The sequence below is a fragment of the Vipera berus genome (genome assembly GCF_964194415.1).
Source record: "Vipera berus genome assembly, chromosome: 2".
Lineage (NCBI taxonomy): Eukaryota > Metazoa > Chordata > Lepidosauria > Squamata > Viperidae > Vipera > Vipera berus.
In genome coordinates this window covers 111,332,804-111,353,038 of record NC_138203.1, presented here as the reverse complement: position 1 = coordinate 111,353,038, position 20,235 = coordinate 111,332,804, and the positions used below count along the sequence as shown (strand labels likewise).

At 46.2% G+C, this 20,235-nt stretch overlaps 1 protein-coding gene across 1 annotated transcript in view; it reads right to left on the bottom strand.

Moving 5' to 3' along the window:
* AICDA (activation induced cytidine deaminase) overlaps positions 1–15,211 on the bottom strand; it is a gene marked incomplete at both ends in the record, with an annotated part of 28,327 nt that extends 13,116 nt beyond the window's left edge. Inside the window, one exon of the mRNA XM_081316209.1 lies at positions 15,044–15,211. Coding sequence (XP_081172335.1) covers positions 15,044–15,211 — 168 coding nt within the window. The remainder of the gene's footprint in view (positions 1–15,043) is intronic.
* Between the last annotated feature and the right edge of the window lie 5,024 nt (positions 15,212–20,235).

Sequence of the window (20,235 nt, the reverse complement as noted above, 5' to 3'; positions counted from 1 at the left end):
CATTGACCATTTCAGAGGCTGGCTGGGTTTCACGGGTGACCCCCCCTTCGTTTTCAACAAATTTGTGAGGGGCATGGCTATTTGGCCAAATGCGGGGATGAATTGGCGGTAGAAGTTTGCAAACCCTAGGAAACTTTGCAATTGCTTCCGTGTGTGGGGGGGTGCCCACTCTAGTACTGCCCTGACCTTCTCAGGGTCCATTTCTTTTTTTTTATTTTTTTTATTAAAAAGTTTTAACATACAGTTTATCTTTAACAATCCCCCCTCCCCCTCCCCTCTCCCTCCCCCCTACCCCTCCCCCCCTACCCCCCGACTTCCCAGAGCTAAATACAAGGTATAAAAAAGAAAAAAAACAATCATAAACAACCATATACTAACAACCATAAACTCTAAAATCCATCACTCTCTAGCTTGTATAGGATAATACAAACCTTAATGATATTAAATATATAAAGAGAAAAAAAAGAAAGAAATAAAGAAAAAGAAAGAGAAGGAAGACTTATTCAAATGCTACATAAAACTTCTTAACCCTATATTTGTTCTGGATATACTCAATCCATTTTCTCCATTCCATAATATAACGTTCTTGCGAGTGATCTTTCAAATAAGCCGAAATCTTTGCCATCTCTGCCAGGTCGGAAACCTTTAAAGTCCATTCTTCTATGGTCGGCAGTTCCTGTTTCTTCCAATACTGACCTATTAAAAGTCTTGCTGCCGTAATTAAATTCAACATCAACTTAGTGTCCACAACCGTAGCATCTGTAATTATTCCCAACAAGAAGAGTTGCGGGCAAAACTTTATCCTTTGCTTGAAGATCTTCTGCATATTCCACCAAATTTTTATCCAGAAGGCCTTAACCTTTTTACAAGTCCACCATACATGAAAATATGTTGCATCTTCATCACCACACCTCCAACATTTTGGTTGATAATTCGGATACATACTTGCAAGCTTTTTAGGATCTAAATGCCATCTATAAAACATTTTATAAAAGTTCTCTCTTAGATTTTGAGCTTGTGTAAATTTTACGTTCCTCACCCAAATCTTTTCCCACGTGTCCATTGTAATAACTTCTTGAATATTTTGGGCCCATTTTATCATACAATCCTTAACAAGTTCTGCTTCTGAGTCAATCTCTATCAATGCAAGGTATATTCGTTTAATATGTGCTGAACCCTGATTTCTGATTTGCTTTATCAGATTTTCATCAGTCATTGTAAAACCATTTTTCTGATCTTCTTTCCACCTGGCCCGTAGCTGAGTATATTGAAACCAATTCTGAACAATCTTCTCATCTCGCAAGAGACTATATGATTTCAAACACCAGACATTTCTTTCCAAGCTTAGAATCTCCTTGTACGTAGTCACATCATGTTTAAAACCAGCATGTATATTTTCTATTGTGTGTTTTGGAATTGCCCACAATGGTATCTTACAGTCTAACTTATGTCTGTACTTCTTCCAAACTCTCAGCAATGCCTGTCTTAAAATATGCACTCTAAACACATTATCTACCTTCTTATCATATAGCAAATATGCATGCCAGCCAAATATCAAGTCGTGGCCCTCAAGATTTAATAATCTCTCTTGTGTCAAATTAATCCAATCACTTATTCCTGCTAACGCAGCAGCTTCATAATATAATTTAAGATTGGGCATTTTAAGACCACCTCTTTCACGAGTATCCTGCATAATCTTAAGTTTAACTCGTGGCCTTTTTCCTGCCCAAACAAATTTATTGATACCTCTCTGCCATTCCTCCAAATTAGAATCTTTCTTAAGAACCGGTATCATTTGAAATAAAAATAAGAATTTAGGCAGGACATTCATTTTTACTGCTGCGATTCGCCCCAACAAAGACAATTGCAATTTTTCCCAACTCTCCATTTCTTTTTGGATTTTTCCCCATAATTTTTCATAATTATTTTTATATAATTTTGTATTAGAGGGTGACAAAAGCACCCCCAAATATTTGACCCTTTTGACAATCTCAAATCCAGTTAACCCTTCTAAAAGGGCCTTTTGCAATACTGTCATGTTTTTGGCCAAGATTTTAGTTTTTTGTACGTTAACTTTAAATCCAGAAACCTTCCCATATTGCATTATTATCTCCATCAGGTCCACAACGGAGCTCTCCGGCTGGGTCACTGTAACAACCAGATCGTCTGCGAACGCTCTCAATCTATAATCCTGATCTCTAATCTGTATACCCTTAATTCTTTCCGAATTTCGTATTTTTACCAATAATATCTCCAATGTTAACACAAATAACAAAGGCGATAGCAGGCACCCTTGCCTTGTACCCTTCTCAATATTACATACTTCTGACAAACTATTGTTAACTATTATTCGAGCTGTTTGTTTTTGATATAATGCCCTAATTGGTTGCAAAAATTTATCCCCAAAATTCATTTTATCTAAAACTTTCATCAAAAATTGCCAATTCAGTTGATCAAAAGCTTTTTCAGCATCTAAAAAAATTAGCGCCGCAGGGATCTGGTTGTTCCTTTCCAAAAATTCCAACACATCAACTATATGCCTCACGTTATTTTTCATTTGCCTACCACTAATAAACCCAGTTTGATCCCCATGAATCACCCGTTGCAGAACCCTCATCAATCTATTAGCCAGCACCTTAGCAAATATCTTGTAATCTGTATTTAATAATAGTCTATAGTTCTTTACTTGAGTAGCATCTTGGTCTTCCTTCGGAATCAGAGAGATAAAGGCAGTTCTCCAAGATGGAGGCACCTTTCCCCCTCTCTGGATTGTCTGGAACAATTCCTTTAACGGTTTAACCATCTCTAATTGTAAATTTTTATAGTAGGCCGCAGTCAAACCATCCGTACCTGGCGCTTTATCGACCTTCAACTCCTTAATTGCTGTAAATATTTCTTCTTCTGTAATCAATTGATTAATTTCCTCTTTTTGTACTTGCGTAAGAACCGGGATGCTAGCATTCTCCAAATATTCATCAATGTCTTTTTCATTAATCTTCTCCTTAGCATATAGTTTAGAATAAAAGTCCACAAAGGCTTCCTTAATAAGATCCTGTTGAAACACTACCTTCCCCTTATGTTCAATTTTGTCTATGTTAGAAGCCCTCTGCTTTTTCCTTAGTCTATAATCTAGCCATCTACCTGGCTTATTGGCATTGCAAAAAGTATTATGCCTGGCAAACCTCAAATTGGTTGCCACTTGATCAGCCATTAATTTATCAAATTGTCCTCTTAATAGCTTGATAGCCTCTTTAATCTTCACATCCAATGGATTCAAAATCAAAGCATTCTCTTTTTCCTTAATTTCATTCTCCAATTCTTTCCTTCTAGCTTCCAAAGTATGTCTATGTTTGTTATTCATATATATCAACACTCCTCTCATATAGGCCTTGCTAGCATCCCAAACCATATCCATAGAAGTATCCTTATTCATATTAATTTCAAAAAAATCCTTCATTCGCTGTTTACACTCTTCCACATTTTTCTGGTTTCTAAACAAATTCTCATTTACGCGCCATGAGTGCCTATCTCTGTTGTCCTTATTAATCTCTAACCATACTGGGCTATGGTCAGAAATAGCTCTTGCACAAATCTTTACCTTCTTAATCCTAGAAAAAAAATTATTAGTCAGCAAAACAAAATCAATCCTAGAAAAAGATTGGTGTCTATCAGAAAAAAAGTATAGTCCTTTTCATGCGGGTGTGTGTCACGCCAAATGTCTCGCAATTCCAAATCATCCTTCATTTCAAAAAAAGACTTAGGCAGTCTGGCATGACACGGAATACGCTTAAAAAAACCAGCCTTATCCATCTGTACATCCAAAACGCCATTCCAATCCCCCATAAAAATAAACGATTTGTAATCCAACTGAGTAAGCTTTGTGTGAAGTAAACTGAAGAAGTCAGCCTGTTGTTGTTGTTGATTAGGAGCATACAGTCCAACTAAAAGCGTTTTTTTGCCTTCTAGCAACAAATCTATCATTACATATCTTCCATGCTTATCTGCTTCAATTAAGTCCGCTGTTATAGCACTTTTAACATAAACAACCACTCCGTTTTTCTTATTCATTGCAGAAGCAACAAATTGCGTACCCAATCTTGAATTCAGTAAAAACTTTTGGTCCATAGCCCTAATATGCGTTTCTTGCAAGCAAATAACATCAGTCTTAAATTGTTTTAAATATTGAAAAACTTTCTTTCTCTTCTGAGGCGAATTTAATCCATTGACATTCCAAGTTAAAAATTTAGTCGCCATACTTGTCGCCCCGAAGCTTTTGGAGCACCTCTTCAATGGCCCTATCTCCTTTAGGCCGCGCTCCTCCCACTGCCTTCTCAGGGTCCATTTCGATGCCCTCTGGAGATATGCGATATCCCAGGTAGTCGATTTTTTCCTGATGGAATTCACACTTCGATAATTTAGCATATAAGTGGGCCTCTCGCAACTTCTTCAGGACTGCTCTGACTAGTTTGATATGTTCCTCTTTGGTTTCTGTGAAGATAAGGATGTCATCGAGGTAAACCAGGACCCCCTTATATAGGTGCTCTCTCAGCACGTCATTAATTAATTGCATAAAGACTGCGGGGGCCCCTTGCAGTCCGAATGGCAATACTTTGAATTGATAGCACCCCATTGGGCAGTTGAATGCAGTCTTCCATTCGTCTCCTTCCTTAATCCTAATACGGTAGTATGCTTCCCTCAGGTCTAGTTTGGTAAAAATCTTTCCTTTCGATAGGTGGGATAACATATCCTTCATTAGGGGAAGGGGGTACAGATTACATTCACTAATTGTGTTCAAATTTCTATAGTCCACAACCAAACGAAAGGACCCATCCTTCTTCTCCCTGAACAGAACCGGGGCGGCCACTTTGGGTTTGGCAGGCTCAATAAATCCTCTTTCTAAGTTTTTCTTTATGAATCTCTCCATTTCTGCCATTTCCCTTGGGCTCATGGCATACATCCTGGGTTTTGGGAGTTTTGCCCCAGGTTTGAATTCTATGGTGCAGTCTGTGGGGCGGTGGGGGGGAAGCTCGTCTGCTCTTTCCTCACTGAAAACCTCTGTATTCCTGTATTCCTCCGGTATCTCTGGTAATCCCTTCTCTTTCCCCACTGCTGCTGTCTCCTCCCTCTGGGTTGGGGGGGTGCTTTTGGAGTCTAAGTTCTTCTGCCCCCCCTTTGGGAAGTTGAGTTCTGCTGTCCTCCAGTTTATCCCGGGGTTCCATTTCTTCAGCCATTCCAGTCCTAGGATCATTGGGCATTCCATGCCTGGGGCCACTATAAACGTTATGTCCTCCTCATGGGGCCCCAGTGATAGGTTTATTGGTAAAGTGGCTAGGGTGGCTGGTCCTCCCCCTGCTATTGTCCCATCTAATTGACTAAAAGAGATTGGATGTTTTAGCCTCCTCACTGGGATGCTCAATCTCTCCACCAGCGTTGGGCTGATAAGGCAGCGGATGCACCCAGAGTCTATCAGAGCTTTTATTTTGGCTGCTTCAGGCATAGGGGAAGCTAATATAGTCACTGTCTTAAGTATGGGTGGAAGGGGTCCACTTACCAATGGTTCTCCCTCTGAGCTGTCTTCCGAGTTGTCCACCGTCCCTGCGGTGCAGGCCAGAGTCCAGTCCCAGTTCCTGGCAGGAATTGTGGACTCTACAGCCTCTGTCCCCTTCATGGAAGATTCTTTTGTGTTGCCTTGGGGCTTCCCCGGCTTCTTGGAGGATGATGCCTCTGGTTTTCGTGGGGGGGCTTTTGAATGACATTCTGCAGCACGGTGGCCCTCTCTCCCGCAGTTGAAACAACTTGTTGATTTTTTGATTCTCTCCCGGGCCTTACGGTCAGCCAAAGGATCCTCGAACCATCGCCTCAAAGATGACATGAATCGGTTGAAGTCGTTGAGTTCTGGGGCGTTGGAGTCATGCAAGTTCACCACCCAGTCTGCAGCCGTCCCGTCCAGGGCAGATTGCACAATTCGGATGCGTGTTTTGTCACTGGGGATGTCCCGTCCGTACTCTTCCATGTAGCTGAGGACTTGGGTTAGGAAAAATCCCAGTCGTGATGGCTCCCCCTTGAATTTGACTTCCAGGGGCGGGAGTCTTTGGCTGGAGCGTTGTCTGCGCCGTGGCCGGTATCGCTCCTCATCCTGGTCCCCATCTGTGGTTCTGGGGGGGTGGGTACTGCTGAGGCAGCAATTCCTGTTCCATTGGATGGCCCCGGGGTTTCAGGTGTTGGATCCCCTCCGTTACCTTTCCAGTTGCATCCCCAGGCGCTGCCTCGGTTGCGATTTTCAGCTCTCTCCTCCATCAGTGAACTCAGGGTTGCTTTCATCAGATCAATGGCCTTTTCCAGGATCCGCTCCTCCTCGCTGGCATGCAGGGAACTCTCCATCTCTTGCCTCCATTCCGGTTGGTGGTTACTACGCCTCAGGGTCTTTCCTCCCGAAGCCTTTTCCCACTCACTTTTCCTTCCAACGCCCATCGACCACCGGGGTTTTCGGTCGTACTGCTCCACCGCTTCTTCCCCGGGGGAATATGCTGCTTCAGCTTCCCATTGTCTCTGTTCTGTACCAGCCTGCTACCGGCCTTGCAGAAAGGCAACCCCTGTACAAACGGCAGAGGCTGGAAAGCGTCTGAGGCTGAAAAACGTCTGCCAAGTTTAATACACAAACAAACAACAGAACAAGAAACAAGATACCGGAACTTTGATCCTCAAACAGAGCGGTTGCTTTCAGCAACCAGCCCATCCCCAAACACTCCCTTTATTAGAGTTCAGGGCGTGGCCTCCCTGTGCCTCCTTCCGAGGAGTCCCACAGCCTTTCTCTGCTTGCTCCTGCTTGACTGCCTCCTGCGTCGGGCGTCCTTGAACAGGGCCAGCTGTGGGTCATCATCATCTGCACTGTCGGGCTCGCGCAGCTGAGTCTCCACCAAGTAAGAGGGGCCTGGCTGGGATCTCTGCGAAGCCTCCAAGCCATCATCAGCCAGTTCGTCTTCAACACCCTCCTCCTCCCCCTCATCTGAGTCATCCGAGACATCCGACCCGGCTGCCGGACCCACAGGCTGACCCTGAATCACAACACTATCCCGCACCGCAGGGCCCTTCCCCCGGGGCTGCCGATCCGGATGCGGTCGGGATGGGAATTGTTCGTGAAAAGCAGTCACCAACGCAGGGGCATGAACGGCAGTCGCGTCTTCCCAGGTGAAGTCCTCCGGCCCATAACCTTTCCACTCGATCAGGTACTGGAAACGACCTTTCAGCCAACGGGAATCCCTGATGCTGGCGACCTCGTACTCGGGGGTGCTGCCTCCATCACGAGGTCCTGATGGGGGAGGTTCCGCTTGGCGGAGTGGACAAGCCGGTTGCTCGGGGACCAACAGGGACCGATGGAAGACGGGGTGCACGCGCAGGGAACGTGGCAGAGTTAAACGATAGGCGACCGGATTGATGACAGCCTCGACTGGGAACGGTCCTAAATATCGGTGATCTAGCTTCCTCACCGGCCGTGTGGACGGTAGGTTCCTGGTGGACAGCCAGACCCGATCCCCCACCGATAGTGGAGGCGTATCCCGTCTTGACCGATCAGCAAACCTTTTGTAATCGGCCTTGGCCTTCTCCAACTGCCGTCGCACCAATCGATGGATCGCCTGTAACTCTGCCATGAAGTCGTTCGCTGCCGGCTCCAGTGAGTCCACGGGAGAAAGGGGGAAAAACCGGGGGTGATAACCCACATTGGCCAAGAACGGTGTCATCTGCGTGGAGGTGTGCTGCGAGTTGTTAAAGGCAAACTCGGCTATGGCCAGATAGTCCACCCAATTGTCCTGCTGCAGGTTGACGTAGCAGCGCAGATACTGTTCCAGGATACCGATGACCTTCTTGGTTCCCCCGTCAGTTTGAGGATGATGAGCGGACGAGAGGCAAACCTTGATGTCCAACGCATGCATCAACTCCTGCCAGAAGCGGGCTGTAAACTGGGCCCCCCTATCGGAGACGACTCTATCGGGGAGGCCGTGCAGCCAAAACACCTGTTGGATAAACATACGACTAGTGGCGCGAGCTGACGGTAAGCCGCGACAGGGGATGAAGTGCGCCATCTTGGTCAGCATGTCCACCACCACAAACACTGTCGTGAAGCCGGAGGATGGGGGTAAATCCGTCAGAAAGTCCATGGACACAGCCCCCCAGGGTCTCTTGGGTGTTGGCAAAGGCTGCAGTAATCCAGGCGGGGCCCCTGTCGCTGACTTGGCCTGCCTGCATGGGATGCAGGAGGTGACATAAGACTGGACGTCGTGTCGGACTCGGGGCCACCAGAAGGTACGGGAGACCAGGTTCAGAGTCTTGAACAGGCCAAAATGCCCTGCTGCCGGGTTATCATGACACTGGCTGAGGACGAGTCCCCTGAGTGGCCCTCCCGGAACATAGAGCCGGTCACGATAATACAAGAGTCCATCCGTGACCGTCCAAGGCGAATCTGGCCCCACCTCCTCCTTCCGCTGAGCCACCCACGCCTCCTGCTGCTGTGCCTCCCGGATCCGAGCCCGTATATCAACCGGCTCCCGCACCGCAGCAAAAGACTCGACGGGGATCACTGTCCTGGGCAGAAGCTTGTCTTCCACTCGGGTATATTCGGGCTTCCTGGACAGAGCATCCGCTCTCTGATTGTGCCCGCTTGATATGTACCGAACCTGGAAGTCAAACCTCGCAAAGAAAAGAGACCACCGGATCTGGCGTTGGTTCAAATTCCGAGCGGTCTGCAGGCTTTCCAGATTCTTGTGGTCCGTCTGGACCTTGATTTGATGCCGCGCCCCCTCCAAATGATGCCTCCAGGCCTCGAACGCCGCTTTGATGGCCAGCAGCTCCTTCTCCCAGATGGTATAGTTGCGCTCCGAGGGGTTCAGCTTTCGGGAGTGATACGCGCAAGGGAAAAGGGTACCGCTGGGCGTCGTTGCCTGGAGTAACACTGCCCCAATGGCAATGTCGGAGGCGTCCGCCTCCATGACAAACGGCCGTTGCGGGTCAGGATGCTTCAAGATGGGCTCCTTCATGAAGGCTTCCTTCAAAGCCTGGAACGCCTGTTGTTCTGGTGCGTTCCACTGGAACCGAGTCTTCTTCTGCAGGAGCCGGGTGAGGGGGGCTGTCAAGGCAGCAAAGCCAGGGATGAATGTTCGATAGTAGTTGGCAAATCCAAGAAGTCGCTGAACATCCTTCACGCGACGCGGGGGTTGCCAACTCTGCAACGACTCCACCTTACTCGGCTCCATGGCGATGCCCTCAGGAGAAATACGGTGACCCAGGAAATCGATGGTCACCTGGTAGAACTGGCACTTCTCCAACTTGGCAAACAGCCGATGTTCTCGGAGTCGCTGCAGGACCTGACGGAGATGCTGATGATGCACTTCACGCGACGGGGAGTAGATCAGGATGTCGTCCAGGTAGATCACGACAAACTGGTCCAACAAATCCCGAAAGATGTCGTTCATAAAATGCTGAAACACAGCGGGGGCGTTGGTCAGGCCAAACGGCATCACCGTGTACTCGAAATGTCCATAGCGAGTACCAAACGCCATCTTCCACTCATCACCCGGCCGAAACCTGACGAGGTTATAAGCTCCACGCAAGTCCAGTTTCGTGAATATCTTAGCCTCCCGGAGTCGGTCCAAGAGCTCGGGGATGAGGGGCAGCGGGTAACGGTTGCGCACCGTGATGGCGTTGAGTTTCCGGTAGTCGCAGCAAAGCCGTAATTCGCCTGACTTCTTTTTGACGAAGAGCACGGGTGCAGACACTGGCGAGGACGAGGGCCGGATGAAACCGCGAGCCAAATTCTTCTCCAGGAAGTCCCGCAATGCAGCCAACTCGGGCTCCGACATGGAGTACAAACGCCCCACTGGGAGAGGCGCATCAGGGACTAAATCAATGGAGCAGTCATAGGGCCTGTGCGGGGGTAATTGATCCGCCTCTGACTCGCTGAACACATCAGCAAAGTCGGACAGTTCGGGAGGCAAGGAAACCCCTGGGGAACCCTCCACCTGGCCGGCACAGACATGGCGGGAGTGGTCCACGCACTGCAAGCTTGGGAAGGTGACCAAGTTCTGTGACCAATAGATCTGTGGGTCATGCGCCCGGAGCCACGCCAGTCCCAAGACCACGGGGAAGTGCAGATCCGAAGTGATGTAGAACTGGATGGCCTCCACATGGGAACTGATGGCCATACATACTGGTTGCGTGGCGGCCGTAATAGGCCCGGACAGGAGCACTCAACCATCAATAGTCTCCACTAACATGGGCGGATCCACCGGACACTGGGGAACAGCCCATTTGGCCACAAAGGCTGAGTCCATAAAGTTTGTGGTGGCCCCAGAGTCAATTAAGGCATGGACTGGAATCCCCTCTGGCTTGCCAGGAAGGATCAGACGTGCCTCCAAAATCAAATGCCGTGGAGGTTCACAGGCACCATCGGAACGGCGTCGCTCGGTGTTGTTGTTGTGGGACGCCCGATCTATCACACCTTCTAGATCGGGCTCGGGGCGTTTCCCGACAGCAAAGTAGGGGACTTTCTCAGGGCAGGCTTGGTCACTGATGCCCGCTGATGCTTCTTTGGGCAAGAAGCAGCCAAATGTCCAGGGTCCCCACAGTAAAAACACAACCCCCCCGATCGTCGTCTGTTCATTTCCGTCACCGATAGACAAGACCTGGCGGCACCCAGCTCCATTGGCTCCTCCCTTTGGACTGGGGGCTCACGCACAACAGGGGCGGCAGGGGTCTGTGGGGTGGCACGGCGACTCTTTCGCTGCTGCAACCGGGCATCGATCCGCAGGCAAAGATGGATCAGCCCATTCAGGTCTGAGGGAATATCCACACGGGCCAGCTCATCCAACATCTCCTCCGACAATCCATCCTGGAAGGCATCCACGAGCGCAGCCTCATTCCAGGCGGAATCCTGGCTAAGCAGCCGGAAATCGCTGATATAGCCCTGTAGGGGGCGTTGACCCTGCCTCAGAGCTTTCAGGCGTCGGGTGGCAGTCTGCGTCTTAATTGGGTCCTCGTACATTAGACGCATATGGTCACAAAACCCCACAAAGTTGTCCAACAATGGGCTAGGTTGAGCCAGCAGAGGCGTGCCCCAACGAGCTGCATCCCCCGAAAGCAGGCTTAACACAAACCCCACCTTATCCCGGTCAGTGGGGAAATCAGCTGCTCTCACGCTGATAAAGAGCTGGCATTGTCCCAAGAATGCAGGAAACAGTTCAGGAATACCTGTAAATTTGTCCGGCATTGCAACTTGGCATTTTCTCCTGGGTGGGGGTGCAGCATGAATCTGTGCTTGCAGTTGAGCCACCTGAGCTGCCAGCAAAGTGAGTTGCTGAGTGAGCTGAGCATTCTCGGCACGTAGCTGCTCCATAATTAGTTGTAAGGGGTGGGAGGCTGAAAGCAAACTGTTCTGTACCAGCCTGCTACCGGCCTTGCAGAAAGGCAACCCCTGTACAAACGGCAGAGGCTGGAAAGCGTCTGAGGCTGAAAAACGTCTGCCAAGTTTAATACACAAACAAACAACAGAACAAGAAACAAGATACCGGAACTTTGATCCTCAAACAGAGCGGTTGCTTTCAGCAACCAGCCCATCCCCAAACACTCCCTTTATTAGAGTTCAGGGCATGGCCTCCCTGTGCCTCCTTCCGAGGAGTCTCACAGCCTTTCTCTGCTTGCTCCTGCTTGACTGCCTCCTGCGTCGGGCGTCCTTGAACAGGGCCAGCTGTGGGTCATCATCATCTGCACTGTCGGGCTCGCGCAGCTGAGTCTCCACCAAGTAAGAGGGGCCTGGCTGGGAGCTCTGCGAAGCCTCCAAGCCATCATCAGCCAGTTCGTCTTCAACACCCTCCTCCTCCCCCTCGTCTGAGTCATCCGAGACATCTGACCCGGCTGCCGGACCCACAGGCTGACCCTGAATCACAACAGTCTCTGGGATTCCATTTGGGGGGAAGACTCCCCCTCCATGGGGCTTCCCTCCTCTCTTGCTTCGTCGCCAGACATTTGTATTTGTTGCAAAGTCCCCCGGTAAGGTTTTCCCTTCCAGGTTGACTCTTAAAGCAGATTCCGTCTACTGTCAGGACCCACCTCAATCCACATCTTAGGAAATAAGAACTCTTGGATGCAAGTTTAGTCCAAAAGGAAAATGTTTACTAGGAAGGAATCGATTGTGGGAATACAAGACGGAATCTGACAAAGGTTACATTTCAATCCTATATAAACCATTCCCATTTCAGCCCCTCCCCTCATCCATTTGGTCAGGCTGTCGTCAGTTGCTAGGTGTCAGGTCCTTCCATGGGAAAGGGAACTCTCCTTGGTTTTATGGTTATTGCTTTCCTTTTCAGTTGTAAATGAAGATACAAACCAGATCTGTCTGTCCCCCTCCCTTCCCCCGTTAAAACATCCCCTGTTGTTTGAAAATCGCTTTAGTAACCATCCTCTCCCCCCCCCTCGGAGAGATGGCAGAATCCCCAGTAATAGCACGTTGTTCTACCTATACAATTATGAAATGTGATATAAATGGATTCTGACAGTATTGTTTAAACCAGGGAAGTTGTATCATGTCCACTGTGTTTTTTTAACTGTATATTCAATAAAAGTATTTTATAAAAACACAAATAAGATTTCTGCATATGTATGATTTAAGACCCAGACCTTCTTTTAACCTTTTTAAGTTACCTGTCTTCTTTTTATACATCATGCATGTAGTTCCATTAGACTGATCAGGCTGGCATTGAGGTGCTTCCAGGCACAATTCCTAAAACAATCCATTAAAAGGCAACTATTTCATTTTCCCCCCTCAATAGGTTTTTGATAGCAGGAAAAAGACAGGCTCTTTAGAAACTATGAATCATTCATGTAATTTTAAAGAAAACTAAAACTGAGTGTAGCCAAAGGTAGATCTTTGGTCTATTGGTCCTATGATATTTATTGGGGATATTTTTTTACTCTTAATATTAGTCTGAATCCGGTTTCCTGTAATTTAAATCCACTACTCTGCATTCTGCAAGGAGAGAAAAGAGGTAGCCATCTTCAATATAATATTCTTTAAAATATTTGACTAATGTATTCTACTACCCCACCTGATTTTTTTCCCCAAGGCTAACCTTTCCAGCCGCATCATTTTTTCTTCATTGGTCTTAAAAATCATCCTTGTTGCTCTTCACCAATCATGTTTTAATTTCCCTGAATCTTTAAAGTGTAGTATTGGAATAGGATATAGTACCTGAGGTGAAATCTGAATCAAGCAGAATAAAATAGAACAATTTCTTCTGATTTAGAAATTGCAGCTATACTTATGTAGATGGAGCCTAAAACTGCATTTCTCGTTTTTGCAACTGTATCATATTTATTTGCTGCTATCTCAGACTCTTAGTAGCTAACAAGCCATATTTTTCTGCAGTTATACCATATTGCTTAGTGGGACTATCAAACACTTTGTATTTGTTATGGCATTCTATTAAGAAACAAAGATGGACATTTTTAACAAAACTGAAGATCAGGCAATTGCTAGTGCATAAAACTCTATAGGCCTTAGTTATATAACTTGCTTATTCATTTAGGTTAGCATAAATAACTTGCAAGTATACACATTTGAAAATTACTGTTTTTCAGATCTTAGCAGAGGGGCCAACAAATTGGACTGATAAAAAAGAGGAGGAATCTAGGTAATAGAAAATATCAGGATGAACCAAGGTACGGCTATAGAACATTTGGTGGATCAAAAAGACTGGACAATCCCAAGCCAAAATCAATGTAATGCACATTGTATTCTAAGCACCTTGATTAATTAGGGATAGGATAGGCAGAAACTAAAAAGATATCAAACCATCTAATGAAGGATGTTAGGATTTTAGAAGGAACTACTCTACTGTATCAAAACCAAATTCTCTTTTTTCACTACCATTATTTACTTCTACAATCTTCAGGTATCTACCACCAAGCTCTATGTAACAGAACTTCAAATTTTTGCCTTCCTCTATTTTAGGCTTTCTTTGCTTATTGAAATAAAGCATTAAAATCTGTCTCAGACTTTTGAAAAATGAGGGAAAGTGGGATAGCACTCTTAAAATATCTTAAAGGAATTCATAAGAAGACTGTAATGAAATCCATTCTCTGTCTTCCCAAAGTGGATTAAGGAATATATTTTGATTGGTTAATGGGACCTATTACACAAATGAAAGTGTCAGCTGGAAACACTTGGAGAAGAAAGCAGAATGTTTCTAGAACCAGCTTCACTTTTTGCCAAAAAACTGGGCAATGTTGGAAAAGGAAATAATCATTCTCTCCAATGTTCCAGAAATAACTGAAGAAGGATAGGAGTTTTTATGCAAAAATCACAACTACATCATCAATATTATTTTGTAATTTATCTAATCTGGAAGTGACATCGATTGGCAAAATCATGGAATAATAAAAATAAAAATAATAAGTATAAATACCAGTGCTCTCCAAAACATTCCAAATAAATACTTCATGAAACATGTTGACACGATCAATGCATGTTAATTATACCCACCAAAGACTTTTCAAAGCTCTCCTCAACCATCTGTGTCATTATGCTTTGCTGGTGGCCTCAGGGTGTGCATGGTCTGTGCACACACAGAGATATATACAAATAACTGGGCACTTCCTTGAACAGCTGCTTTAGCATTTCAAGAAAGACTCACTCCAGTGTGCTTTGTGAAGCGTTGCTTTGTTCACAGGAAGACTAATATTTGAATAAGCAAACTGATGTACTATAATAAAATGTTCAGGACCCAAGATAGAATAGAATAGAATAGAATAGAATAGAATAGAATAGAATAGAATAGAATAGAATAGAATAGAATAGAATAGAATAGAATAGAATAGAATAGAATAGAATAGAATAGAATAGAATAGCAGAGTTGGGAGGGGCCTTGTAGGTCATCTAGTCCAACCCCCCTGCCCAAGATCACATGGAATCCAAGAAAACTTTTCCCCTTGCTTTCATTGTTTTTAGGCCCCTACTAGAGAAGACCCAATGGGGGCTAAATGTGTGTCCCTTTACCTTATTACGCAGATATCCAAAATCCAAGGAGCAGGATGTGGCACTATTCCGCTGTTTTACTACATAACAAAGGTAAGTTTCATGACGGCCTTTAGCCCATCTCATGTTCTTGAAATGGTAGAGAAATTTCTTTTGCTTCATTAGAAGACTGCAGGGAGGCAGGAATATTAAGAAAATTAACAGCACATATTTATAGATGTAGGTCAATATAGGGAGCCACAGGACAAATCAAGAACTTGACCAAAGAGGAGATTAGAAATGAGGAACTCAGAAGCAGTTAGTCAACTAAAAGGTTATCATTTTGTGCTAGGCAAAAGAATACACCCTACATATTTGAGCATTTAACAAACAAAAAAGGACAAAAGAAAATCAATGGATATAATTTAGTATATACTGGCATGACAAGATCAACAGGTTCCCCTGCAAGTTTTTGAACTTTTTCTATAGTCCTTTTTGTCTTACATGCTTAGTGAATTAGGTTGTCCTGGTTCATTAGCAATGACTTGATGACACATCATCCATCCATCCACCCACCCACCCACCCATCCACAATATTGTGGATATCCAATATTCACAGGGTAACTGCCCTTAAATGTGGTTTTTTCATGTTTCTCCATCATATTTTGCTATCAATTTTATTTTAAAAGGATGCTTTCTGGCCCATTCCATTCTTGTACAACCCATATGGAGTTTTAGTCAGAATATGCCATGTCATTCAGTCAGCAATACAGCTTACAGCAGTTCTAAGCTATAAAAGGAGGAAATACAGAGGAGGACTATATTAAGTTTGATGTAGAAAGCCACAGTGATGTGTGGCTAAAAATGTCTCTCAGTTCTTCACTTTATTCAACATTCACAACTCAATAGGATCAACTTATTAAAAGCACCTCAAGCCCAAACTGACAAGTAAAGTAAAGAGCCTTGGTAGAGCAGTGGGCTAATGCCTCCTTAAGTAACACCAGCTGCCTGCAATTAGTGCAGGTTCGAGTCCCACCAGGCTCAAGGTTGACTCAGCCTTCCATCCTTCCGAGGTAGGTAAAATGAGGACCCAGATTGTTGGGGGCAATAAGCTGACTTTGTAAAAATGCCACTTGGGGGGGGGCAAAACCCCTAATAAGCAGGCATATACATAGAATGAAGGCTATTGCTAAGCACATTGATTTGTGCTTCTTAGATTGTAAGCTGCCCTGAGTCTTCGGAGAAGGGCGGGATATAAATGGGATTAAAAAAAACATTTATTACAGATTTTACATGCTCCAACAGAAAGCCTATATCTCTGACATGCCTGTTTTTGCAGTCAAGAGGGTTCTTTCTCTATCCTTCCCATCCTAGGTAGAGACTCAAAAGAGAAAGCCTAAAGATGTCAGTCTTCTTATTATGATAACAAAGTAAAGGAAAAGGGGCACTTCCTCATGGCTGTATAAATGCACATTCTTCCTGTCTCTCAGTTGGCAGAAAAGAATGTCAACACAATTGCACTCCTCATCACCCCCACTGAGGTTTACTGTGCTTCCAGAACAAGGCTGGTGAGAAGTGCCATCCCTACAGACGTAATGCAGGATGGTAATATAGAAATTGAATAATCCATCAGCTTCCTTTTCTCTCACTCTGTCCTTGTTGGCAGAAAAACCAACCACTAGTCACTCAAAAGAAGGCATAGAAGACAGCTACTCCACTGTCAATCAAAGTTCTGCAGAATATAAGGGCTGAGGATCCACAACTATAGCATCCCCAACATATGGCCATCTACCCTCCATTTAAACACCTTCAGTAAAAAAAGAATCCACAGTCTCTCAGATCATTATTTGTCAGGGAATTGGGAAGCAGGTGTCCAAATGGAGTCAGAGACGTTGATAAGAACCAGCAATTTTAAATAAATAAATATATTTATAGTAAATAAGAGAAACAAACAGGAGCATAGTCAGGTAAATCAACACAGCAGGAACATCAGGCAAATCACAGAGAGCACACACAGTACACAGGGCAAAAAAATGGGAAACAAGGAAATGCCCTCTTTACCCTTACGGCAAACAATTACAGCTCAGATTCCCTCATGCACTGGCCAGTTCTCTTTAACCAATTACCTATAACTGTGTGTTCTTACACACTGTCCAATCCTTCACTGCTCCAGCTATTAATTTTTAAATATCTTAACACCCCTCCAATTTATAGGTGGACAGCATTTAAACCAAATTGTTTCACAAGATCCTTGTGTTTCTGTATATCCAATGGCTTTGTCATGAGGTCAGCCTTCCGATGGACAATAGATAGATAGATAGATAACCTTTATTGTCATTTTTTACTGTGGGAACAATGGCACACATTAAAAATGTAATTTAGTTGCTTGCTGTCAAAGTGTACAGATGCATAACACACATTTAAACATATTTATTTATTTATTTATTTATTTATTTATTTATTTATTTATTTATTTATTTATTTATTTATTTATTTATTTGGATTTATATACCGCCCCTCTCCGAAGGGACTCAGGGCAGTGTACAGGGCAATTAAAACACTATAAATAACACATAATGTATAAAAGTTAAAATAGAATTAAATCAAATAGCCCTAAACAATAAACACATTCTAAAATTTAAAATTTTTAAAATTTAAAAATCTAAAATCCCAATGCCTCAGTCCAGGCCGGCAAGTTCAAATAGCCAAGTCTTCAGGTCGCGGCGAAACGAGCGAAGGTCGGGAGCCATCCGGAGCTCAACCGGAAGCTGATTCCAGAGGGCAGGCGCGCCCACTGAGAATGCTGTCCCCCTAGGGGCCGCCAGTTGACATTCCCTGACCGACGGCACCCTGAGCAGGCCCTCTCTGTGGGAGCGCACAGGGCGATGGGAAGTTAACGCCGGCAAAAGGTGCTCCCGTAAATAACCTGGACCCATGCCATTTAGGGCTTTGTAGGTCATCACCAGCACCTTGAATCTCACCCGGAAGACAACTGGAAGCCAATGCAGCTCGCGGAGCAGAGGTGTTACATGGGAGTATCGGGAGACCCCCATCACAACTCGCATGGCTGCATTCTGCACCAGCTGGAGCCTCCGAGTGGTACTCAAGGGCAGCCCCATGTAGACAGCATTGCAGTAGTCTATCCGAGAGGTCACGAGTGCATGAGTTACCGTGCGCAGGGCATCCCGGTTTAAATAGGGCCGCAACTGGTGCACCAGGCGAACCTGGGCAAAAGCCCAGGTCACAGCTCCTATATGATCTTCAAAATTGAGCTGTGAATCAAGGAGGACGCCCAAGTTGCGAGCCCTATCTATGGGGGGTAACACCTCACCCCCTATAGATAAAGATGGAATAGAATGGACAACCCGAGATGCCGGTACGCACAGCCACTTGGTCTTGTTGGGATTTAGACAAAGCCTGTTCCTCCCCATCCAGACCCTCACCACCTCCAGGCAACGGGACATCATGGAGAGGGCATCACTGAGTTGATCTGGGGTGGAAATAAAAAGCTGGGTATCATCAGCGTACTGATGATACCCCACCCCAAAACCATGAATGATCTCACCCAGCGGCTTCATATACATGTTGAACAGGAGAGGCGAGAGGACCGACCCCTGAGGGACTCCACAAACGAGAGGCCTCGAAACCGACCTCTGTCCCCCTGCCAACACCAACTGCGAATGACTCAGAAGGTAGGAGGAGAAGCACTGTAAGACAGTGCCACCCACTCCCAACCCCCTGAGGTGCTGCAGTAAGATACCATGGTCGATGGTATCAAAAGCCACTGAGAGGTCTAATAGGACTAGGACAGAGGAGCAACCCCTGTCCCGAGCCGGCCAGAGATCATTCACCAGTGCGACCAATGCCATTTCCGTGCTGTACCCAGGCCTAAAGCTCGATTGGTAGGGGTCCAGATAATCCGCTTCCTCCAGGAACAGAGGAAGCTGATGAGCCACCACACTCTCAACAACCTTCGCTAAAAAGCGAAGGTTGGAGACCGGATGGTAGTTATTCAAAATGGCTGGGTCCAGAGCAGGCTTCTTGAGGAGGGGCCTCACCACCGCCTCCTTCAAGGCGGCGGGGAAGCTGCCCTCTCTCAAAGAAGCAGTTATTACTGCCTGGAGCCAGCCTCGTGTCCCCTCCCGAGCTGCATAAACCAGCCAGGAGGGGCATGGGTCCAGTAAACAAGTGGTGGAACTCAGCTTCCCCATGATCCTGTCCACTTCTTCCAGAGTCACAGGATCGAATTCTTCCCAAGTAATATTCCCAAGACTGCTCGATTCCCCATCATCAGACTCTGCCCAGTCGGAGTCCAAGCTGGCCCAAATCTGACCGATTTTATCCGCCAGATATTGACTAAATTCCTCAGCACGACCCTGCAGGGGCTCCTCCCTCACCTCCTGATTGAGGAGGGAGCGCGTCACCCCAAACAGGGTGGCCGGGTGATATTATCTGCGGACGCGATGAGGGCAGCGAAGTAATTAGACTTCACTGCCTCCATCACTGCGAGATAAGACTTCGTGAAGGTTCTTAGTCGCAATCAATCAGACTCAGACTGGCTGGACCTCCAATAGCTCTCTAGGCTCCGTCTCCGACGCTTCATCTCCTGGAGCTCCATGGAGAACCATGGTGCCCGCCGGGATCTGTGCCGGGTCAGGGGCCGCATGGGAACAATGCGGTTGAGTGCCTCCATGGCCGCCCTTTCCCAGGATTCCACTAAGGCATCGAGCGGGCTGTGAGCGAAGATGGCAGGCACAGATCCAAGCACCTCCTGGAACCGTTCAGGGTCCATTAGGTGCCTGGGATGGAACCACCTGGTCGGTTCCGTAACCCCGCAACAGGGGGGGGCGAAGCGGAAGGCCAGCCGCAGGACGTGATGATCAGTCCATGACAAGGGAGTAATAAATGGACATCCCCCTCCCAGATCATCGAGCCACCATCCAGATATAAAAATAAGATCGAGTGTGTGACCCCCCTCATGAGTCGGGCCCTGAATTACCTGGGTCAGGTCCATGGCTGTCATGGAGGTCATGAACTCCCGAGCCAACCCCAACGAACCTCCCAAGGATGGCAGGTTAAAGTCCCCCAGAACCATAAGTCTGGGGAACTCAACCGCCAACCCAGAGAGGGTGTCGAGGAGCTTGGGCAGGGCTGCTGCTACACAGGTAGGCGAAAGATACGCCAGCAACAAGCCCAACTGAACCCCAGGGCCAAATCTCAGGAGGAGCAACTTA